General features: G+C 37.9%; 1 protein-coding gene across 2 annotated transcripts in view; it reads right to left on the bottom strand.

Annotated features, from left to right (window-relative positions):
- LOC124711378 (vacuole membrane protein 1) overlaps positions 1-26,386 on the bottom strand; it is a 109,112-nt gene that overhangs the window by 47,256 nt on the left and 35,470 nt on the right. For both annotated transcript variants that reach the window (XM_047241430.1, XM_047241431.1), the window contains one exon: positions 21,206-21,426. In XM_047241430.1, the coding sequence (XP_047097386.1) occupies positions 21,206-21,426 (221 nt within the window). The remainder of the gene's footprint in view (positions 1-21,205; positions 21,427-26,386) is intronic.

The following is a 26,386-nucleotide window of genomic DNA, read 5'->3' as shown; positions in this document are numbered from 1 at the left end:
CATCCCCTAAGAGCCTGAACATATGAATATAAACAACAGAATTAATTCAAACTTTCTGAACTATGCTTCCACCACATTTTGCTTTCTCTTGCCAACATCAGGCTTCAAGTGCAAGCCACACCATCTCCTTTCTTTACTGTATGCCCCGATTACTTTCCTCGCTGAACACATTACATCTACATCAGGACTCTGCTATTCACACATAAGTGCAAGGCAGAGGGTCCTTCAAAGCATCTTCAGACTGTTTATCATTCCAAACCAACTGTGTGTGAGAAAAATAAACACTTATCTTTCTGTATGTTGTCTGATTTCTCTTATTTTTATTATGATGACAATTTTTCCTTGTACAGGTTGGAGACAATAGAGGCATAATCCATATCACTTCAGGCAGGGGGGTTACCTTTATAGTCTCTGATGTTATTGAATTTAGCATATGTTAAAATTCAGGAGTAAGTAAAAAACATGCATTTTTTGTTTGTCCCAAAAAAATTCCTGTTGTTGCAAATTATTAAGTCTGAACAATACAATTTCATTTAAAATGGTCTATTTCTTAGGATACAGATTTGGCACTTAACTGGAAAAAACGGACTTCGAGGAGATCCTATATACACAAAACATACTTCATGAAAATACCAAGGAATACTACATTGAACGATAAAAACATTTTTCCTTTTTTACAACACTTCCTCCAAAAGGATAAATAAAACAGTCATATGAAAACAAAGAGTTACTGTTTGACTTCCTTCACACCAATTTCTGCACGCAGCAAGTTAAATCAAACTCGCTCAAGTGGCTTTGTCCATTTATATGTTCTACCAAAATTTCACCATTCAGAAATCTATCACGAACATAGAAGTGTCGGACCTCTGTGTGTTTTGACAGACGATGATATTCAGGGTTTTTCCCCAATTTTAATGCACTGGCATTGTCAATATAAAGTGTTGGAGGTTGTTCCGGCATTTCAACTAAGTCATTTAGTAAACGACGTAACCAAATTACTTCTTTGGCTCCTTCACTTGCTGAAATGATTTCTGCTTCAGTTGTAGATGTAGCCACTACCTTCTGCAACTAACTTGTCCATGATATTGCCCCTCCGTGGTACTTTGCCACAATACCAGTTGTTGAACGTCTTGTCTGCTTGTCTCCAGCAAAATCAGCATCACTGTAAATTCTCAGATTTTCTTCTCTACCATAGATAATGCCATAATTTAATGTACCATACAGATACCGAAATATGCATTTAACTCGGCTCCAGTCTGAAACAGTTAGTTTTCTCATAGCTCAAGCACCTTTATTGATAGCAATGTCTGGACAAGTTGCTATTGAGAAATACATATGACATCCAGTTGCCTCGCTATAGGGAATGGAGGACGAAATTGCTTCGGTTTCATTCTGATCATTTTCTTCATATCCAATGGGAGTTGAATTCATGTTACACTCTGCCATTCGAAATCTTTCCAGTATTTCTTTCGTGTACTTTTCTGGACTTATCATAATTGCTCCATTTTAATTTTGTTTTATTTTTATGCCAAGAAAACTGTCAAGAGTCCCTAATGTTATATCAAATTCACATTGTAAAGTGTTCAGAAATGCTGTTATTTCTTCTTCGTCACTGCCAACAATTAGGCCGTCATCAATGTAAATAGCTACATAAAGTCTTTTTTCAATGCCTTTGCCATAAAACAAACAAGGATCTGCAGCACTCTTCCAAAAACCTGCTTTCTCCATAACACCCATAAACCGTTTGTTCCAGCAGCGTGGTGCTTGTTTTAGTCCATAGAGACTCCGTTTCAGGAGACACACTCGATGCAAACTATCTTCAAAGCCTTCTGGTCGTTCCATGTATACTTCATCTTTAAGTATTCCGTTCAAAAATGTCGTCTTCACATAAAACTGTTTCAACACCAGTTTTTTTTTAAAGCAGCTACCACTAGCAAAACTCTAATGGTGTCATAACGTGCAACAGGACTAAATGTATCTTCATAATCTATTCCTGCTTGTTGAATATATCCTTTAGCAACTAATCGGGCTTTGAAGCAAGTGTTTCGATCAGCTGAAATTTTTCGATGTAGAACCCAACGATTTTGTAATACTTTGGCATTTATAGGATGTTCAACTAACACCCAAGTATTGTTTCTCTTTAGTGATTCTAGTTCTTCATTGATAGCTTGCATCCAATTTGCTTTCTTATTCGACTGTAATACATCAGAAAAACAGTTTAGATCTTTTTGTTCGCGAGCAGTAAGTTTTGAAAACATCAAGAACTCACCATTTTCTATCCAGGCTGGTTTTCTTCATTGTCTTCTGTTCTCCAGTTCATCTATGTTAGAAGATTCTGATGCTCTGGCTTTCTGGAATTCTGCTGATTTTTTGTTATTGCCATCTGATCCTAACTTCCTCCAGGTTCAAGACCGTTAAGGTTTTCTTCACTTTGGCTTCCTCCAGAAGCAGACTGACGAGGAATGTCTAAGGTAATGTGATCACTGTAGGAGCTACACACTATCTCTGGTTTAAATTTTGTATCACGACTCAAACCAACTTTCCTTTTGGAAGGAACCCAGACCCAAAATCCATATTTGCCATTTACATACCAAACGAGTTGTCCAAAAACAGCTTTGTCATCAAATTTTGAACGGAATTATTTGCTTATATGGACATAGCAACCTGTGCCAAAAATTCTGAGATGATCAAGTTTTCACATTGATGGTTTGTACCACAACTCATATGGAAATTTGTCTGGAACTAAAGACCTTCCAGTACGATTTAAAATAGAGATGGCTGTATTGCCTGCTTCTGCCCACAGTCCTCTTGGTAGTTTACTTGTGTTTAGCATCGAACATGCGGCTTCAACAATTGTTCTGTTTTCACGTTCGGCCACACAGCTTTGTTCAGGAGTATACGGTGGAGAAATCAGTAATTCTAATCCTTTATCCATGAGTAATTTCTTAATGAAGTAGTTGTTCAATTCCTTGCCTCCATCACATCGAAATTGTTTAACAACATGTCGTCTGGTTTGTGCTTCATTTAAAAACTGCTTAAGCATATCGTACACTTCATGTTTGTGCTTAAGAAAGAAAATTCGACGAAATTTACTGAAATCATCTATAAAACATACATAATATCTAGCACCTCCAAACGACACTGTACTCATTGGTCCATTGACATCTTCCTATTTCGTGAGTTATACGCAACCAATGCAGTTACATCCATTGTACTTTGTTCACGCAGTTCAATAGCACAAAGTTTTTCAATAAGGAAGTTCAAATTCTGGTTTTCAGCCAGTAGTATGTCCCAGAGATCTTTAAAATTATCATATTCCTTTCCCAGACTAGATAAAATTCGACCATTTAATATTCTTTCAGACAACGTATTCTCTTCATGTTTCATTAATTCATCATTTAAATTTACAAATAGCTTTTGTAACTTAGCAACATGTGAGCTAATATCTTCTGCTTAGTCACATTTGAAATGGAAGAATGTTTCAATTAACATGTTCAAGCGTTGCATGCTACTACATTCAAATCTCACATGCAGTTTGTTCCACATTTCTTTCGAGTTTCTGCACGTCAATACAAGTTCAGCTACTGCTTTGCTTAGCGCACTTGCTATCAAACTTGCCGCTTTCACGTCATTCTTTTGCCATTCTGCATACGCTGCCTTCTGTTCACTTGTTGGTTCCCGAGGCAGCACCGTGGGTTCACGCATACCGATAATAATGTCTTCCAGTTCATACGAATGGAGTACCATAGATATATGCCATTTTCATTTTGCCCAATTTCAATTTTCAGGCCTTTCGAGTTTATTGATAATCACTTCATAGACTCCGTTTGCAGCCATATTCTTACCATACAGCTAGATTCAACAACAGATAGTTTCTACCAGCACACACTGAATTGAATCAAACTTGAAAAAAACTGTATTTGTTCAGTTTCATGTAGCCTGAGCCCATAACCTGTTGCAAATTATTGAGTCTGAACAATAGAGTTTCATTTAAAATGGTACATTTCTTTAGGATACATTTAACTGGGAAAAACGAACTTCAAGGAGATCATATATACACAAACCATACTTCATGAAAATACCAAGGATTACTACATTGAACGTTAAAAACATTTTTCCTTTTTTACAACACCTGTCCCGAGATACAGGCCCCCAAAGATGACACTGTGAACACCATTCTGAAGATGCAAATTTTGGAAAAATTTTTAATATGCTGTATCTCTAACAGTTCTAAATAATTGATTACAGTTTTGTTTTATTTGAAAGATAATTGCTTTATGATTACAATGGTATCTTCCGTTTGGACATATCTGTCAAAGTTCTTTTACTGTTGGCTTTGAATTTTTTTTATAATCTACAGATTTTATTTCAAAAATGCTAATCCAGAAAAGTTAGATTTTTTTCTGTTGATTAGTACCATGTCTGTAAAGGAGAGCTTCAACTTTTAAATTGGATAGGTTTTATTTTTTTTAAAAAAAAATTAACTTTTAAGGGTATTGTATGTCTTCACTGAAGTTGTTTCTTTCTACTTTCTTTGTTACAATGTTTATTTCTATCGTCTTTGTTGCAGTTATTTCTTTCACTTTGTTGTGGTTGTTCATTGCAGGTTTCTGTATTGCAGTTGTTCAATGCTTATTTGTTTACTGAAGAGGCTTGTAAGAAATTTGAGACCATCCAGTGCGTTGTGTGTTTTTGTGAGGAATTTGTCAGTTGACACAGCTGCAGTGAGTTTTGTGAAAAGGACTTTTTGAAATGTCTTCTGACTGGGACCACAGGAGAGTGAAGTGTGCTCACTATTTGCTTATCCATAAAAGAGTGATATATAAAACAAACAACAAAAACAGACTTTGCTCAGGTTGAGAATAAATGTTTTCATTTGAAGACTCTGCTGTAAAGTGAAGATGTTTCCAGTGACGACTTTGTGTGTTCTAAATGTTTTGACAGAATAACAACAATGATAGTGCCTGAACAAGGTAAAGCCTCCCATGGTGCAGATGATGCAGATTTTGCATCAATAGAGGAAGAATTAAATACCTTGAATTATTCAACTACAGAGGTAGGTGTTAGTCCTGTTCAGAAACCGTGGTCAGTTAAGTCGAGTCATAAGCTCTATGCATCAAGAAAGCACAGAGAAATTACTAAAGCTATGGATGAATACACTACAGCAAAAGTGACCACACTCTTCGAAGTAGATATTCCATATTCAGCAGAAAATGAATCAAAGCACTGTTGCACCTCTTGCCAGGGATTTTTCACAAATATCAATTCAGCTGTTGAATACTGTGCATCCTACAGTGAAAAGGTGCGAGTTTTAATTATTATTCCTGAGACATTTTCAAAGAAAGCAATTTTGAACCACATTCCATCAGCATCAAAGTAAATGGTAGACAAATCAGGAAATGTGAGCTCAGTAAAAGTAGTCTTTGGAAGACCAGATCCCTATTACGGTCAACCTGTAGAAGCAGCTCTAGTTCAAAAAGTGCAGATTTCTTCTGGAAGATAAATGGGATTGTTCTCGCCTGAGTGCCAGCAAGAAGGACACTATAACTATAACAGTTGAAGGTCAAAAACTTGTGAAAGTGAAGAGTTACATGGCTCACAGCATTAAAGAATTTTCTGCAATTTATAAGAGCTACTATACAACTTCACATATTGGAAGACCAAATTTTATGCACTACGACCTAAGTGGGTAGTTTCATACCCACCTAGAGATGTCTGTATGTCAGTACTGCGCGTATTTCGAACTTTGTGTGGTAACTGTGAAGAACTTACAGGAGCATGTGACATATGACACAATGGTTGGCGTGTCAAGTCAATAGTAGTCTGTGACATAAAGGGAGATGATAAGGATTATGTTTGGTTTGTGGGGCGCTCAACTGTGCTGTTATCATTGCCTGTGCAAATTCCCAAACTTTGCTCAGTCCAATCTCACCACTTTCATGAATGATGATGAAATGATGAGGACAACACAAACACCCAGTCATCTTGAGGCAGGTGAAAATCCCTGACCCCGTTGGGAATCGAACCCGGGACCCCGTGTTCAGGAAGCGATAAAGGGAGAGACTTGTTTGTTTCAAGTATGTGGTGACTGCCTTGGAAAGGGAGGACTGTCTTTACAGACACTTGGCCTGGAAGTCAGTCGTGTGAAGTTAGCACCCCTTTTTCGAGAAATATACATTTTTTTCAGAGTTCTTGATAGATATGGCATAGTTCTAGAGTTCTTTGTACAAAATTTCAATAGTTATGCAGAATTTAGCGAAGAAAACAACAATATTCGAAAAAATTTTCGTATCGAAAACGTTCTTTGGCAATTTCCGCAAAATGTAAATAAGTACAAGAGTTCTGAGCACAGTTCTGAACAGAGCTCCAAGAGTTCTTTCGAAAATCCCAGTAACGTTTTTTTGTGCAGCTAATAGTTTACGAGATAATTGCATTTTAATGAGAAAATCTTTTCACTTACTGTGAAGTTGGCACCCTTTTTTTCAGAAAGATATATTTTTTTCAGAGTTCTTGATAGATATGGCATAGTTCTAGAGTTCTTTGAACAAAATTTCAATAGTTCTGCAGAATTTAGTGACGAAAACAAAAATACTCGAAAAAATTTTCGTATCGAAAACAATCTTTAGCAATTTCCGCAAAATGTAAATAAGTACAAGAGTTCAGAACACAGTTCTGAACAGAGCTCCAAGAGTTCTTTCGAAAATCCAAGTAACATTTTTTTGTGCAGCTAATAGTTTACGAGATAATTGCATTTTAATGAGAAAATCTTTTCACTCACTGTGAAGTTGGCACCATTTTTTTCACAAATGTATACTTTTTTCAGATTTCTTGATAGATATGCCATAGTTATAGAGTTCTTTGTACAAAATTTCAATAGCTCTGCAAAATTTAGCGACGAAAACAATATTCGAAAAAATTTTCGAATCGAAGACATTCTTCGTCAATTTTCGCAAATTGTAAATAAGTACAACAGTTCTGAGCACAGTTCTGAACAGAACTCCAAGAGTTCTATCGAAAACACTATTAACGTTTTTTTGTGCAGCTAATAGTTTACGAGATAATTGCATTTTAATGAGAAAATCTTTTCACTTACTGTGAAGTTGGCACCCTTTTTTTCAGAAAGATATATTTTTTTCAGAGTTCTTGATAGATATGGCATAGTTCTAGAGTTCTTTGAACAAAATTTCAATAGTTCTGCAGAATTTAGCGACGAAAACAACAATACTCGAAAAAATTTTCGTATCGAAAACAATCTTTAGCAATTTCCGCAAAATGTAAATAAGTACAAGAGTTCAGAACACAGTTCTGAACAGAGCTCCAAGAGTTCTTTCGAAAATCCAAGTAACATTTTTTTGTGCAGCTAATAGTTTACGAGATAATTGCATTTTAATGAGAAAATCTTTTCACTCAATGTGAAGTTGGCACCATTTTTTTCACAAATGTATACTTTTTTCAGATTTCTTGATAGATATGCCATAGTTATAGAGTTCTTTGTACAAAATTTCAACAGTTCTGCAAAATTTAGCGACGAAAACAATATTCGAAAAAATTTTCGAATCGAAGACATTCTTCGTCAATTTTCGCAAATTGTAAATAAGTACAACAGTTCTGAGCACAGTTCTGAACAGAACTCCAAGAGTTCTATCGAAAACCCTATTAACATTTTTTTGTGCAGCTAATAGTTTACGAGATAATTGCAATTTAAGGAGAAAATCTTTTCACTTACTGTGAAGTTGGCACCCTTTTTTTCAGAAATGTATACTTTTTTCAGATTTCTTGATAGATATGCCTTAGTTCTAGAGTTCTTTGTAAAAAATTTCAATAGTTCTGCAAAATTTAGCGACGTAAACAATATTCGAAAAAATTTTCGTATCGAAAACATTCTTCGTCTATTTTCGCAAATTGTAAATAAGTACAACAGTTCCGAGCACAGTTCTGAACAGAACTCCAAGAGTTCTATCGAAAACCCAATTAACATTTTTTTGTGCAGCTAATAGTTTACGAAATAATTGCAATTTAAGGTGAAAATCTTTTCATTTACTGTGAAGTTGGCACCCTTTTCTTCAGAAATGTATATTTCTTTCACAGTTCTTGACAGGTATGCCATAGTTCTAGAGTTCTTTGTACAAAATTTCAATAGTTCTGCAGAATTTAGGGAAGAAAACAACAATACTCGAAAAAAATTTTCTATCGAAATCATTTTTTGTCAATTTTCGCAAAAATTAAACTGGTGCAACAGTTCTGAGGACAGTTCTGAACAGAACCTCAAGAGCTCTATCGAAAATCCTAATAACATTTTTCTATGGCGATAATAGTTTGTGATAAATTGATTTAATGTGGGAGACACTTTCTCTACAGAAAATATAAATATATTCGTACAACAGTTCTGATGACAGTTCTGGACACCACGTGAAGAGTTCTATCGAAATTCCTAGCAGAATTTTTTAGTGCAGGTAATAGTTTAAGAGGTAATCGCAACTTAATTAAGAACCCCATAAGAGCTCCTACTGTGAAGCTGGCACCCTTTTTTTCAGAAATATATATTTTTTTCAGAGTTCTTGATAGATAAGTCATAGTTATAGAGTTCTCGGTACAAAATTTCAATAGTTATGCAGAATTTAGCGAAGAAAACAACATTGTATAACAAAGCTGATTCAGGAACCCTTTCCTTTTGATACAATTCTTCCTGTTGCCACAATAAATCACTTGTGCATAGATTCCAACTGTACTGATCATTACAAAAATACAACCATTGACCAGCGGCGTACATTTCTTGCAGCGTTGTACAAAGCATTCGGCTTATCCACTGTGAAAATACCACACTTAACGCTATTTTAAAATTTACGGTGGATGGCTTCCGTTTATCTACAATGTCAGCATCTATCGAATTATCTTCATGCAAACGTGATGCCTGGATCACTCACTTCCCCTTTTAGGTACGGAGGAAACTAGAGTTCAGTCTTGTGGAAGTCAAAAAAGGAAATGTGGGCAGCCCTTCTTTTACTGATAGCAAACTCTAGAGAAATCTCCACACTTGTTTTTCTTCATCATGCCAACAGAAGAAAAACTCTCCCTTCATAGCTCTATTATCATTCCAGTACTAGTAAACCAGTTGTCCGCTTTCACATTTCGACCTGACTGATATATAGGTTTACACAGTCACAGAACAACATCAAATTGTTTATTGCTCAGTTGGTAAATCCTTCTGGTTGCAACACAGCGTATATTTCCAAATTTTACAGGTAAAATACTTAAGAATCCACACTTAAGAATCCATACTCGTTTGTTTTGATTGATACATATTGGCGAAAACTGTACCTTCCACAGAATACTTCCAGCTTCTTGCCTACTGTAACATATTCTCCGAGGTTTAAGATTTGTGGTAGTTGCGTACAAACACAGTAAATATTTCCCGAATAGCTGTTAGCTTGTCTAATTGTCTCCTTTCATCACGAATAGCGCGACTGTAAAATCTAAGGCTCTCCAGAATAAATTTGAAACGTTTTATGTTCGTTTGCGAGGTGAAATTTTTCAATGCCATCACCATCAGTTCCACACAGATCTTCCAGGCTTTATCTGTTACTTTTGTTAACAACAATTAAAAACAAGAGACTGATGAAGGCTTTCAATTCAATATCATCTATTGATTTTACCCCTCTCTCACGCTGAAATGAGGCTTTGATGCTCTCTAAATTCTGATTGGAATACAAAACTACAATAGACAAAAATCGTTATCTATGAGGTAATTACAGCATCACAAATGCTGCTTTGGCTGCACCTATTGGTACAGGTAAATTTCGAATAATATTATGCTCTTCGAACAATATGCTTCGAATTTCTTCAACATTATCTAGTACTTCCCACTTAAAATAATAAAATTCCTATAAAATAACGCAACCAGGCGCAGTGTATTAATCTAATATTTGACGTTCAGACAGCGGACACTGACTATTAAACAGTTCAAACAGAATTTAAGTGCAGTTTACATTCTGGATTAGCTTTGTACTACTTACTACGTTGATAAACAAGTAAACTAATCGCTGAAATGAAATACGAAAGGGCACAGTGGATAAAAACGAGCAATCGGCTCATATCTCATCAAGAGAGCATTAGCGTCGATACTGAATCATACATACAACAATGAAAGGCACACATGAAGTGTATATTTTTAGAATCAGGAAGAACCAGATGAATTTTATCACGTAAAACAGTAATTGTTTTGAACTCTCATGACATCCAGGACCCACTAACAGCTAAAAATATGCCCAGGACCCTCATGGATGAAAGTTATATTGCAACATCACCAGCCACTAGGATACATAAAAACATGTGCTGTGTGTAACGAATAAATTTGAAATTGATGTCGTTAATATTGTTGCAAACATTTGTTCTAGTTAGAAAGGAAGTGTGGAAGTTTGATGAGTTACACTACAGCGGGAGTTAAAAGTCTTTACGATGTATAGAAATGTAAGTATATTTACTGAATATATCGTACAAACGAACTAAGTAGTATGTTTAAATCCTAATTCAATACATGACTGATAGAGGTGTTATAATGTTGAGGGGATACAGTATTAAAGTTAATAAGAAGTTCGAAATTTGTAAATAAGAACCTCGTTTATTTGGTCCTCAATAATCCGGATTTCCAGTTTATCCGGATTCATATTTTGTGTCCCTTGGTATTTTTCTCTTTTTTTTCTTATAACACGAAGATGTGTAGTCGGTGAGGTACACAGGCTGCTTATCACCAGGCCGGTAATTTAGTCTAGTACTGAGTGATAAGGAACTTGGAGTGTGTGAATGACATTGTTTCTCAAGTATTGTACATTAATATAACGGTGTATTGATGCCCATCAAGTAAGTTGCATAGTAACCACGCCAACAGCACTCCACCACAGCTCATTGTACCTCTGGTGCGATTCTCGACAGGTGTGACACCATCTGGTTAGTGGCGCGTGTGAATGTATCTGCTCTCTCAGCCATCTGTTTGTTTTGCACTGACGAGCCTTCTCTCCTTGAATCATCTAAGCGTGCACATCCCACGCTTCCACCTACAGTTACTACAGTCAGTCTTAAGAAGGTGTACTGGCATTTGTATAGTGCTGAACATTTAGACTTTTTGTATTTAGTAGAATATACATCCGGTTTTCGATTTTCGGTTTTCCAAAATAAAAGTGAGAATTTACGATCGTACTCATAGCTGTACTTCCAGCAGTACTTCATCTCCTGCGTTCCCAATTTCGTAGAAGTTGTCCTACGAAAATTGCAGAAGAAGCACTCCTGGACGAAAGGATATTGTGACGATATTCTTTGGTCACAGCCTGGGGTTAGAGACCCGGTCCGGCACACAGTTTTTATCTGCCAGTAAGTTTCACATCGGCGCACACCCACTGCAGAGTGAACACACAATCTATTTCATAATCTACTGGCACCATAAAAATGTTATGAGGGTTTTTAAAAGAACTCTTTCGGTGCTATCCAGAACTGGCAGCAAAAGGGTTGTGCCAATTTATTATAATGTAGACCAAGTGGGTCTCTCGAAAATGCTATTATCTCATTAACTGTTATCCCCACAAAAAATGTTATTACAGTTGTCGGTAGAACTCTTAGGGTCGTATTAAGAAATGCCGTCAGATCTTTTGTACGAATTTATTACTTTTACCTGACAAAAGTGAGTCCCACATTAATTATCTCATATAATGTCATCGTCACAAATAATGTTATTATAGTTTTTGGTAGAACTCTGTAGGTGATATTCAGAACTGTCATCAGAACTATTCTACGAATTTTGCTATATTAGATAAAGTGAGTATCAGATTAAAACAATTATTGTATAAACTATTATCGCCACAAAAATGTTCTTATCATTTTCATTGCAACTCTTCCGGTGCTATCCAGAACTGCCAACAGAACTGTTATACAAATTTATTGTTTCCAAACTGACAAATAATTTTTTACCATACCAAAATTTTGCTTTGTTATTGTTTTCTTCCCGAAATTCTGTAGAACTATTCGTGTTTTGAGCAGGGAAATCTAGAACTATTGCATATATATCAAGAACTGTGAAAAAAATTTATATTTATCGTAAAAGGGGTTCAAACTTCACGGGAAATGCTCATAAGCATTCCTTAATAATGGCAGTTACTACGTAAACAATTACCTGCACAGAATATGTTACTAGTTTTTTCGATAGAACTCTTACAATGCTATCCAGAGCTGGCATGAGAGCATACGAACAGACATAATTATTATTTTTTTGAGTAAGAGTGCCCCACAATTAATCAATTACCATACAAACTATTACAACCACAAAAATGTTATTATGATTATAGATAGAAGTCTTGACGTGTTAACCAGAACTGTTCATCAAAACTGTTGAACGAATTTACTTTTTCTGTGGAGAAAGTGGGTCTAACATCAAAACAATTACCGTAGAAACTATCATCGCCACAAAAAGATGTTATTAGGATTTTCGATAGAGCTCTGGGTGTTCTGTTCAGAACTGTTGTACGAATTTACTTTTTGCGAAAATTGACAAAGAATGTATTCGATACGAAAAATTTTTCGAGTATTGTTGCTTTTTTCGCTAAATTATGCAGGACTATTCAAATTTTGTACAAATAACTCTAGAACTATGACATTTCTATCAAGAACTCTGAAAATATATATATATTTCTGAAGAAAAGGATTCCAACTTCATAGTAAGTGAAGAGGTTCCCTAGTTAAATTGCAATTATATCGTAACGTGTTAGCTGCACAAAAAATTGTAATTAGGATATTCTATAGAACTATTGGGGTTCTGTTCAGAACTGCCCTCAGAACTGTTGTCCGAATTTACTTTTTGCGAAAATTAATAACGAATGTTTGCTATACGAAATTTTTTTCGAGTATTGTTGTTTTCTTCGTTAAATTCTGCAGAACTATTGAAATTTTGTACAAAGAACTCTAGAACTATGCCATATCTATCAAGAACTCTGAAAATAATATACATTTCTGAAAAAAAGGGTGCCAACTTCACAGTAAGAGAAAAGATTTTCTCCTTAAATTGCAATTATCTCGTAAACTATTAGCTGCACAAAAAAATGTTATTTGGCTTTTCGATAGAACTCTTGGAGTTCTGTTCAGAACTGTGCTCAGAACTGTTGTACTTATTTATAATTTGCGAAAATTGACGAAGAATGTTTTCGATACGAAAATTTTTTCGAATATTGTTTTCGTCGCTAAATTCTGCAGAACTATTGAAATTTTGTACAAAGAACTCTAGAACTATGGCATATCTATCAAGAAATCTGAAAAAAGTATACATTTCTGAAAAAAAGGGTGCCAGCTTCACAGTAGGAGCTCTTATGGAATTCTTAATTAAGTTGCAATTACCTCTTAAACTATTACCTGCACAAAAAAATTTCACTAGGATTTTCGATAGAACTCTTCACGTGGTGTCCAGAACTGTCATCAGAACTGTTGTACGAATATATTTATAATTTCCGTAGCGAAAGTGTGTCCCATATTAAATCAATTTATCTCAAACCATTATCGCCATAGAAAAATGTTGTTGGTATTTTCGATAGAGCTCTTGAGGTTCTGTTCAGAACTGTCCTCAGAACTGTTGTACAAGCTTAATTTTTACGAAAATCGACAAAAAATGTCTTCGATACGAAAATTTTTTCGAATTTTGTTGTTTTCTTCGCTAAATTCTGCAGAACTATTGAAATTTTGTACAAAGAACTCTAGAACTATTCCATATCTATCAAGAACTCTGAAAAAATATATATTTCTAAAAAAAAGGGTGCCAACTTCACAGTAAGTGAAAAGATTTTCTCATTAAAATGCAATTATCTCGTAAACTATTAGCTGCACAAAAAAATGTTACTTGGCTTTTCGATAGAACTCTTGGAGTTCTGTTCAGAACTGTGCTCAGAACTGTTGTACTTATTTACAATTTGCGAAAATTGACGAAGAATGTTTTCGATGCGAAAATTTTTTCGAATATTGTTTTAGTCGCTAAATTCTGCAGAACTATTGAAATTTTGTACAAAGAACTCTAGAACTATGGCATATCTATCAAGAAATCTGAAAAAAGTATACATTTCTGAAAAAAAGGGTGCCAGCTTCACAGTAGGAGCTCTTATGGAATTCTTAATTAAGTTGCAATTACCTCTTAAACTATTACCTGCACAAAAAAATTTCACTAGGATTTTCGATAGAACTCTTCACGTGGTGTTCAGAACTGTCATCAGAACTGTTGTACGAATATATTTATATTTTCCGTACAAAAAGTGTGTCCCATATTAAATCAATTTATCTCAAACCATTATCGCCATAGAAAAATGTTGTTGGGATTTTCGATAGAGCTCTTGGGGTTCTGTTCAGAACTGTCCTCAGAACTGTTGTACAAGTTTAATTTTTACGAAAATTGACAAAAAATGTTTTCGATACGAAAATTTTTTCGAATTTTGTTGTTTTCTTGGCTAAATTCTGCAGAACTATTGAAATTTTGTACAAAGAACTCTAGAACTATGCCATATCTATCAAGAACTCTGAAAAAAATGTATATTTCTCGAAAAAGGGGTGCTAACTTCACACGACTCTGGAAGTCATAGCAGATAACTATGGAGAAATTACATATGCGACACGGGAGGAAAATAAACTAATTAAGAAAACTGTTGCCTTTGACAGTTTCATTGATGAACTTTGTAAATGGTCAGTGAAAGCAGTATCACACCACCATCTGAAGAAATTGCAACAACACATTGCAGAAGTGAATGGACTCTGCTTAAATCTACCGCACTACGCTACATTGCTAATCCTCTACACTTCATGAAATTTGGCATCAGGGTCGCAAGCACACCTTCAGTTGCGCACTTTTTAGGAGCTTTTTTGCACGTGCAACTGGCATCACGCAATTGCCTTACAGGCCAAAAACATACATATCTGATTAACAATGTGACGGTTCTCAGTGTGCACATCTAGCACATACCACTCAACTACAAGTTTATGTCAGTGCCACCAAGTGGTACCAAACGGTAGCAGACTTTTATCCCCGTTTGCTTGGCATAAATCCCTGTAGACGGTAGCACAATTTGCAGACTTGCCAATTCATTCACTATATAGTAAAATTAGATCAGACATCAGTACATGTTCTAGTTATCCTGATAGAAAAATCAATTTTCTGGAATTCTAAATGAGATGTAGTATACTGGAGTTTATTAAGTTCTGGATTTTTGTCATATAGTAATTCGTTTCAGGTGCTGAGAAACATAAAGCACATCATCATCGATTGTGAGACTGTAGCATTTACTCATGCTTCTGACATCTGTTGATCTTATGGTGAGTCAGGTTTATCTGTGCTGTAGGTCCACATTGTATATATGAATGTTCACAAAAAGCTGTCTGACTGGTTTCTCTAATATTCACTTAAATGTGTGATAGATGACGGTGTGCTTTTGGCCTTTATGGTTCTCAGTGCCTCATTTGTGTTCTAGCCAAATTACCATATTGGTAGATGGTATAACCTGAATTTAATCATTTCCCCAAATAGCAGTTTGTGTTTGGACTTTGTTGTTTACTGTGCAGGGACTGGCTTTCATATGCAGTGCCAACATGAACTCTGTTGAATCTGTTTCAAGTGTTAACAGAAAACAAAATTACCTGTAAAAGTTAGCCACAAAGGAACTAAGGACTCCCATACCACATCTGTTGACTGAGAAAGGGATGAAATTAAATAAGTGTGCCTACAAGCAAAAATTTAACATATAAATGTGTAATAAGTGTAAGTTGTTGTTTGGGTGCAACGTAAGAATTTTCAGCCGGGAAGTTACTTTGTTAACTAGTACACGTGTTAGAGATCTTAAACAATTATCCAAAAAAATAAAATAAAAATGCACACAAACTCCCACTTACACAAAAATGTGAAGCAGAGAGGAGCAAAAGCTTTAACATTATTTCGTTCTTGCCCTAAACTGCATTCAATTTCGCACAAAACATTAAAATTCAACAAAAACAATTCTTTCTTTTTTCAGACAAGTTATATAATAATAATAATAAATAATATAATTATATAATAACCTCAGCTCAGTACAGCCGATAGATACACATAAAACAGAACTGAAAATTTACATTCCTAGCTTTCGGAACTTTGTTCCTTCATCAGGGAGGAGAGAGGGGAAAAAAAGGGAAGAAGGGAAAGTGGATTCAGTTACTCACAACCCAGGTTATGAAGCAACAGGGAAAGGTAAACAGGGAGGGTAGCAAGGATGGAGGCATGGTTGTCAGAGGGAAGCCAAAGATATTCTACTGTAAGTACTGTGCCAGCTTCAAACCAAAGAGGATGCATACAGAAGTAAAGTATAAAGATAAACACAACTATGTAGGATGAAAAGATGCGTGAATGGCTAAAGAGGAAAGGGAAAGAGGAGAAGACTGAAGAGTGAATGGGAGTGAGGTTCTTTAACGTAGGTTCAGTCCAGGGGGATGGCGGGATGAAAGGATGTGTTGGAGTGCAAGTTCCCATCTCCGCAGTTCAGAGGGACTGGTGTTGGGTGGGAGAAGCCAAATGGCACATACGGTGTAGCAGGTTCCTAGGTCCCTAGAATTATGCTGGAGGGCATGCTCCGCTACTGGGTATTGGGCATCTCCTAGGCGGACAGTTCGTCTGTGTCCGTTCATTCGCTCAGCCAGTTTGGTTGTTGTCATGCCGATGTAAAAGGCTGTGCAGTGCAGGCACGTCAGTTGATAAATGACATGTGTAGTTTCACACGTAGCCCTGCCTTGAATTGTGTATGTTTTACCAGTAGCGGGGCTGGAGTAGGTGGTTGTGGGCGGATGCATGGGGCAGGTTTTGCAGCGGGGTCGGTTACAGGGGTAGGAACCGCTGGGTAGAGAAGGTAGTCTGGGAATATTGTAGGGTTTAACAAGGATGTTACGGAGGTTAGGGGGGCGACGAAAGGCAACTCTGGGTGGTGTGGGGAGAATTTTGTCAAGGGATGATCTCATTTCAGGGGTTGACTTGAGAAAGTCATATCCCTGGCGGAGTAATTTGTTGATGTTTTCGAGGCCAGGATAATACTGGGTGACAAGGGGGATGCTTCTGTGTGGTCTGGGGGTAGGAACATTGTTGTTGGACGGGGAGGAATGTATTGCTCGGGAAATCTGTTTGTGGACAAGGTCTGCAGGATAGTTGCGGGAGAGGAAAGCACTAGTCAGGTTATTGGTGTAGTTGTTGAGGGATTCGTCACTGGAGCAGATACGTTTGCCACGAATACCTAGGCTGTAGGGAAGGGAGCGTTTGATGTGGAAAGGATGGCAGCTATCAAAGTGAAGGTACTGTTGTTTGTTTGTGGGTTTGATATGGACTGAGGTGTGGATGTGAGCTTCAACAAGATGAAGGTCAACATCCAGGAAGGTGGCTTGGGTTTTGGAGAAGGACCAGGTGAAATTCAGATTCGAAAAGGAGTTGAGGTTATGGAGGAAATTAAGGAGTGTTTCTTCACCATGAGTCCAGACCACAAAGATGTCATCTATAAACCTATACCAGGCCAGGGGAAGCAGCTGTTGGGTCTTCAGGAAAGCCTCCTCCATGCGGCCCATGAAGAGGTTGGCATAGGAGGGAGCCATCCTGGTTCCCATGGCCGTTCCCCTGATTTGTTTGTAGGTCTGGCCTTCAAAAGTGAAGTAATTATGGGTGAGGATGAAGTTGGTAAGTGTGATAAGGAACGAGGTTTTTGGAAGATCTTCGGGTGGGCGTTGGGAGAGGTAGTGCTCAAGGGCAGAGAGACCATGGGTATGTGGGATGTTTGTGTAAAGGGATGTAGCATCTATGGTGACAAGAAAGGTTTCAGGTGGGAGAGGAGTGGGAATGGATTTGAGGCGTTCTAGGAAGTGGTTTGTGTCTTTGATGTAGGATGGGAGTCTGCGGGTGATAGGTTGTAGGTGCTGGTCTACCAGAGCTGAGATACGTTCGGTTGGGGATTTGAAGCCTGCTACAATGGGACGGCCAGGATGGTTCTCTTTGTGGATTTTGGGTAATAGGTAGAAGGTAGGGGTACGTGGCTCAGGTGGAGTGAGTAAGTCTATGGAAGCCGTTGTGAGGCCTTGTGAGGGACCTTGGACTTTTAGGATTTTTTGCAGCTCAGTCTGGATGGAGGGAATGGGATCCTGGGTAACAGCTTTGTAGGTTGAGGTGTCAGAGAGTTGACGCAGTCCTTCTGCCACATACTCCACACGGTCAAGTACGACAGTTGTGGAGCCTTTATCCGCCGGGAGGATGACAATAGAGTGGTCTATTTTCAGCTCTTTAATGGCACGGGATTCAGCTGGGGTGATGTTGGGGGTTGTCGGGATGTTCTTCAAGAAGGACTGGGAGGCAACACTGGATGTGAGGAATTCCTGAAATGTCTGCAAGGGATGGTTTTGGGGGAGGGGAGGAGGATCCCTTTGAGAAGGCAGTCGAAACTGTTCTAGACAGGGTTCAACACTGGGTCTAGTGCTTGGGGGCTGTGTTTGGGTAGTGAAGTGATATTTCCAGTTGAGGTTCCGGGTGAATGAGAGGAGATCTTTAACCAGGGCAGTGTGGTTGAATTTAGGTGTGGGGCTAAAGGTTAAGCCTTTTGATAGAACAGATGTCTCTGGAGGAGAGAGGGATCTGGATGAGAGGTTTAGGACTGAATTGGGACTGGTGATATGTGGCATTTGACTGTGGTTATAGTTGAGATTTGGTCTGTGTGGGGTATGTGCTGGGATGGGGAGATTGAGTAGGGTGGCTAGGCTAGGTTTGTTGGCTATGAGGGGGGTTTGTTGAAGGTTCTGTTGTGGTTGGTGTTTGTGAGGGATAGGGAGAGGGACCCCACTTCTTAGGTGTTGCACTAGCACTGTGGATAGTTTTTTCAGGTGTTGTGTGGCATGACAACAACCAAACTGGCTGAGCGAATGAACGGACACAGACGAACTGTCCGCCTAGGAGATGCCCAATACCCAGTAGCGGAGCATGCCCTCCAGCATAATTCTAGGGACCTAGGAACCTGCTACACCGTATGTGCCATTTGGCTTCTCCCACCCAACACCAGTCCCTCTGAACTGCGGAGATGGGAACTTGCACTCCAACACATCCTTTCATCCCGCCATCCCCCTGGACTGAACCTACGTTAAAGAACCTCACTCCCATTCACTCTTCAGTCTTCTCCTCTTTCCCTTTCCTCTTTAGCCATTCACGCATCTTTTCATCCTACATAGTTGTGTTTATCTTTATACTTTACTTCTGTATGCATCCTCTTTGGTTTGAAGCTGGCACAGTACTTACAGTAGAATATCTTTGGCTTCCCTCTGACAACCATGCCTCCATCCTTGCTACCCTCCCTGTTTACCTTTCCCTGTTGCTTCATAACCTGGGTTGTGAGTAACTGAATCCACTTTCCCTTCTTCCCTTTTTTTCCCCTCTCTCCTCCCTGATGAAGGAACAAAGTTCCGAAAGCTAGGAATGTAAATTTTCAGTTCTGTTTTATGTGTATCTATCGGCTGTACTGAGCTGAGGTAAGTACTGGCCAGCCCCTCTATCTCTTTGTTAGTATTTGTTTCACATCTTATATGAGATTTTCCATTAATCATTTAATTATATAATAATAAATACTACTACTACTACTACTACTACTACTGATCTTATTATTGTTGATGGTGGTTGTAGTTGTACAAATATCTTCATAAGCGTAACTGTTATACAGAAGATGCTATTAATTTCACACTCTCATATTTATCTGAATCTAAAAATTTATGAACACCCAGACTGTATACTCATGAGCCGCAGCTGCCCAAATGCCTGACCAGGTAAAGTACACACTAGGTGCTGTCAAAGAAGAACCAGATATCAGTGCAAGACAAATGGCTATGGCATGCAGTACATCTCAAAGGTCAGCATGGAGAATACTTCACAAGCAACTGGTGTACCAGTATCATCTACAATGTGTGCAGAGCCTTACACCTGCTGATCATCCACCATGGGAGAACTTCCGATGGTTTGTTACACAACCTATCGATCCATTGTTTGTCTTTTCAGTTTTGTTTACAGATGAGGCAACTTGGAGAAGAAATAAAGTATCAAATTTACACAACCAACAATCCCCATGCTCTAGTACAGGATAGACTTCAGGTCAGGTGACTCAGGTGGTGAAACAGGCACCAAGGTCACAACTGTCAAGTTGTAGAGCATGCTCTGCAACACAATGATGTGTGTTGCCTGTATGGCATAGGTATGGGCATAATCAGAGGGTGTATACTGAAAATACATAATATCCTGTTGCAGAGCATGCTCTACAATATGACTGTCATCATCTCAGTGCCTGTTTCACCAACTGGGCCATCTGGATTCTTCCCCCGGGCACCAGTTTATCAGAACTCCACAGGTGGGAACAGCGCTCCAACATATCCTTGGTTCTCGCCACCCACCTGGCCTCAATTTACATCAATTTCTTCCATGTCAGCAGTTCTTCACAGTAACTACTCCATTTTTTTATTCTGTTTTAGTCTTCTGAATCTTTCATTTTCTGGCATGTCGATTTTTCAGTCCTCCTTCCACCTCTGTAACATACAATGCACTTTGCTTTTCACTCTTACTAAGTTGTGCACGTTGTTTTAGCAGAAATATCTTTCTTGCATATTAACCTGCCTCCCGCCTTTAAGATCTCCAGTTTTCAAATCTGGTCTGGTGCAGTTCCCAACAGTCAGTCTTTCCTTCTCATCCTATCCGATAAGTCTCCCCCGACCCGGGGTTCTGCATGACTTGATGAAACTATTATCCCTTGTCCTAAGCCTCTCTAGTTCCTTTCCCTTCACCTTTCTTCCTTCACCATCAACCCTTCTGCTGAGAGGAGGAGCCATTGGCTCTGACAGCTTCCATAAGTAAAATCTTTTTTGTATTTGTGTTCTCCTGCTGCCACTTAGTAAGTAGATTTCTTATCTATTCAAAATCTGTTCATATTATTTGAAAAAAAAATCATTTTTGATCAGTATTATTAATCCTAGAAAATATCTGTATGTTTGTTTGTCAGCTACTGAAGTTGTGTTGAAGAATAGGAACAAACAAGTACTATGCACACATTAAGAAAATTAAAATTTACAGAATACAATGTTTCAATTTTTGAAATGAAAGTCAATATTAGGTCTATCTGTTTATAATTTAAATAAATATTGGAAATCACAGATAAAAGGTTTTACTTACTTTGAACCGTAATACTGAAGATCAACTATCAATTCCTGAAGAAAATACTTTGATGTCCTAAAAGGCTGCCGCCAAAGTACCAATTTTTTTCTATCTAGTACTTCCTCTTCTCTACTTGTAAAAACCTCTCTAAGGGAGGTACTTTCACCATTTGAATGTCTGGTTGATCCTTCGGGTTTCCTTTTAAGTGTTGTAGGCATAGTGTTATTCAGTCTCTGCAACTGAATATTAAAGAAAGTCACTTTAAGGAAGACTATGCTTTGTGCAAACATGTACATGAAGAGCATATTTTTATTTTTATGAGATAATTCAAGAATCATTTCAATACAAACTATAGGATGACGGCAGCTCTTTGCAATGCACAATAGTGCCATTACAAACAACTAGCACAAAAATATAAGCACTTACATACCTAAAATAATGAGTTCAGCCATCAACATACAAAAGTGCAAGAAATAAGCCAAGTTAATATCATTCTTAAAACAGTTATGGAATCATCTACATGGAATTTTAAATTCTGCAGATTTTCAAACTTAATTATCAATTTTGCAGTGAAAAATGTTTAGTTGAACTATAGTAGATGTACCCTGCAAACCTGGATTTCTGACATAATACTATATTGTACACAACTAAGTAGTGACAGTGAAAACACTATCTCAGTAACAGGTGTAAAGAACATCTTAGAAAGCAATTCTCTGATAACTGATTCAGCAGCCAATCCTTTGACACTAAGATCAAGAAATAACAGTTTCTAAAGAAACACCAAGCTATTCATCATTACTGTCCATACCACAATATATTTAGCCATATCCACATCACAGAAGTACAGCTTAAAGTAAGTTAGTTTATGATATACCAGGTGTGTCTCCCAAGAGTTGTAAGGTAGATTTCCTCTCCCCCTTTCGCAAATACTTGCAAATTTTATGTTTGCAGTGTGTAGATGTAGTGAGCCCAGTTGTAGTTCATGGGGTTTTTTTCTTTTGGGTTCACTGCAAGGTGGACTACCAATTTTCACGTAATGTACAATGTCTAAAAATGAATACACTAGTAAATGATACACCGAAGCTCACTTATATTATGCCTACTGTTTGTATGAAGAATCCATCCTTCTCTTTAGAATAAAGAGTGTAACAGTGATGCATTTATTGAAGTTACAATTCTGTTTACTAAGTCTCTCTCCCAATGGAAAAACTTCTAATGCTATTAGTCATTCCCTACTACCAGTACTTCACACAACAGAGAAATAGCACTCTGTTTCAGATGTTGTCATGTGAACTGTAATAACAAATACTGAGTGTTCTAATTTCAGACAGAGGAGGATTGTGAGCACTGGACAAAATTTAAGCCCATTCTACCAAACAACCTGGTATAGCATGCTTCCTGGACAAGAGTGTTCAGGAATGCTCCAGAAGCAGGCCCAGCCACCTGCAGACTAAAAATGATGCTCATTGATGGATACTTTTGCCCTCATAAAGAGTGAATAAAAGCAATGTTGAGACACATCAGGACTGAAAGATGGATGCCTGCAGTCAGGACTCATCTAGAAAGGCTTATCTCTTGACTACTGTTAGTATGTGTGTCATGATGGTACATGGGTCCATTGACATTCACCTTTAGTTACTTCAATTAGGTTCATCTGAAAAGCTCAAGAAGGCATGCTTCTGCCAATGTGTATATGTTGTTGTTGTTGTTGTTGTTGTTGTTGTTGTGGTCTTCAGTCCTGAGACTGGTTTGATACAGCTCTCCATGCTACTCTATCCTGTGCAAGCTTCTGCATCTCCCAGCACCTACTGCAACCTACATCCTTCTGAATCTGCTTCGTGTGTTCATCTCTTGGTCTCCCTCTACGATTTTTACCCTCCACGCTGCCCTCCAATACTAAATTGGTGACCCCTTGATGCCTCAGAACATGTCCTACCAACCGATCCCTTCTTCTAGTCAAGTTGTGCCACAAACTTCTCTTCTCCCCAATCTTCTTCGACACCACCTCATTAGTTATGTGATCTAGCCATCTAATCTTCAGCATTCTTCTGCAGCACCACATTTCGAAAGCTTCTATTCTCTTCTTGTCTAAACTATTTATCATCCATGTTCCACTTCCATACATGGCTACACTCCATACAAATACTTTCAGAAACGACTTCCTGACACTTAAATCTACACTCGATGTTAACAAATTTCTCTTCTTCAGAAACGCTTTCCTTCCCATTGCCAGTCTACATTCTATATCCTCTCTACTTCAACCATCAGCAGTTATTTTGCTCCCAAATTAGCAAAACTCCTTTACTACTTTAAGTGCCTCATTTCCTAATCTAATACCCTCAGCATCACCCGACTTAATTCGACTACATTCCATTATCCTCGTTTTGCTTTTGTTGATGTTCATCTTATATCCTACTTTCAAGACACTATCCATTCCATTCAACTGCTCTTCCAAGTCCTTTGCTGTCTCCGACAGAATTACAATGTCATCGGCGAACCTCAAGGTTTTTATTTCTTCTCCATGGATTTTAATACCTACTCCGAATTTTTCTTTTGTTTCCTTCACTGCAGATATATACACATTGAATAACATCGGGGAGAGGCTACAACCCTGTCTCACTCCCTTCCCAACCACTGCTTCCCTTTCATGTCCCTCGACTCATAACTGCCATTTGGTTTCCATACAAATTGTAAACAGCTTTTCGCTCCCTATATTTTACCCCTGCCACCTTCAGAATTTGAAAGAGAGTATTCCAGTCAACATTGTCAAAAGCTTTCTCTAAGTCTACAAATGCTAGAAACATAGGTTTGCCTTTTCTTAATCTTTCTTCTAAAATAAGTCGTAGGGTCATTATTGTCTCACGTGTTCCAATATTTCTACGGAATCCAAACTGATCTTCTCCTAGGTCGGCTTCTACTAGTTTTTTCATTCGTCTGTAAAGAATTTGCGTTAGTATTTTGCAGCCGTGACTTATTAAACTCATAGTTCGGTAATTTTCACATCTGTCAACACCTGTTTTCTTTGGGATTGGAATTATTATATTCTTCTTGAAGTCTGTGGGCAATTCGCCTGTCTCGTACATCTTGCTCACCAGATGGTAGAGTTTTGTCAGGACTGGCTCTCCCAAGGCCATCAGTAGTTCTAATGGCATGTTGTCTAGTCCCGGGGCCTTGTTTCGACTCAGGTCTTTCAGTGCTCTGTCAAACTCTTCACGCAGTATCACATCTCCCATTTCATCTTCATCTACATCCTCTTCGATTTTCAAAATATTGTCCTCAAGTACATCGCCCTTGTATAGACCCTCAATATACTCCTTCCACCTTTCTGCTTTCCCATCTTTGCTTAGAACTGGGTTTCCATCTGAGCTCTTAATTTTCATACAAGTGGTTCTCTTTTCTCCAAAGGTCTCTCTAATTTTCCTGTAGGCAGTATCTATCTTACCCCTAGTGGTGGTGGTGGTGGTGGTGGTGGTGGTGGTGGTGGTGGTGGTGGTTAGTGTTTAACGTCCCGGCGACAACGAGGTCATTCGAGACGGAGCGCAAGCTGGGGTTAGGGAAGGATTGGGAGGGAAATTGGCCGTGCCCTTTCAAAGGAACCATCCCGGCATTTGCCTGAAACGATTTAGGGAAATCACGGAAAACCTAAATCAGGATGGCTGGAGATGGGATTGAATCGTCGTCCTCCCGAATGCGAGTCCAGTGTGCTAACCACTGCGCCACCTCGCTCGGTCTTACCCCTAATGAGATAAGCCTCTACATCCTTACATTTCTCCTCTAGCCATTCCTGCTTAGCCATTTTGCACTTCCTGTGGATCTCATTTTTGAGACGTTTGTATTCCTTTTTGCCTGCTTCATTTACTGCATTTTTATATTTTCTCCTTTCATCAATTAAATTCAATATTTCTTCTGTTACCCAAGGATTTCTACTAGCCCTCGTCTTTTTACCTACTTGATCCTCTGCTGCCTTCACTACTTCATCCCTCGAAGCTACCCATTCTTCTTCTACTGTATTTCTTTCCCCCATTCGTGCCATTTGTTCTTACGCTCTCCCTGAAACTCTGTACAACCTCTGGTTTAGTCTGTTTATCCAGATCCCATCTCCTTAAATTCCAACCTTTTTGCAGTTTCTTCAGTTTTAATCTACAGTTCATAACCAATAGATTGTGGTCAGAGTCCACATCTGCCCATACAATTTAAAACCTGATTCCTAAATCTCTGTCTTACCATTATATAATCTATCTGAAATCTGTCAGTATATCCAGGCTTCTTCCATGTGTACAACCTCCTTTTATGATTCTTGAACCAAGTGTTAGCTATGATTAAGTTGTGCTCTGTGCAAAATTCTACCAGGTGGCTTCCTCTTTCATTTCTTACCGCCAATCCATATTCACCTACTATGTTTCCTTCTCTCCTTTTTCCTACTACCGAATTCCAGTCACCCATGACTATTAAATTTTCGTCTCCCTTCACTATCTGAATAATTTCTTTTATTTCATCATACATTTCTTCAATTTCTATGTCATCTGCAGAGCTAGTTGGCATATAAACTTGTACTACTGTAGTAGGTGTGGGCTTCGTGTCTATCTTGGCCACAATAATGCATTCACTATGCTGTTTGTAGTAGCTTACTCGCATTCCTATTTTTTTATTCATTATTAAACCTACTCCTGCATTACCCCTATTTGACTTTGTATTTATAACCCTGTATTCGCCTGACCAAAAGTCTTGTTCCTCCTGCCACTGAACTTAAAAAAAAATCCCAGATTTTCCCCGGATTTCCCAGTTAAAACCATACTTTTCTCTGGGTGAAAATATGCATTGTCCTGGGTGAAAATGCAGTTTTTCCTGGGTGAAAACACACTTTCTCCGTGTTAAGTGACCAAACGAAACAATGTTATGTAATCTCGCCAGCCAATGACAGCAGATATTCAGAGCATAGGGCACTTAGCGTAGTCAGCCAGTAGGAACATTACTGTTAAGTGGTGTGACCCAACAAAAAGGAAAAGTTAATGGTAATTAATATATATATATATATATATATATATATATATATATATATATATATATATATATATATATATATATATATATATATATATATATATATATATATATATATATATATATATAAAAACAAAGATGAGGTGACTTACCGAACAAAAGCGCTGGCAGGTCGATAGACACACAAACAAACACAAA

Source organism: Schistocerca piceifrons, chromosome 8, assembly GCF_021461385.2.
Source record: "Schistocerca piceifrons isolate TAMUIC-IGC-003096 chromosome 8, iqSchPice1.1, whole genome shotgun sequence".
NCBI classification, from domain to species: domain Eukaryota; kingdom Metazoa; phylum Arthropoda; class Insecta; order Orthoptera; family Acrididae; genus Schistocerca; species Schistocerca piceifrons.
Note: the sequence above shows the minus strand (reverse complement) of the source record. Positions and strands in the feature narration are given on the sequence as shown.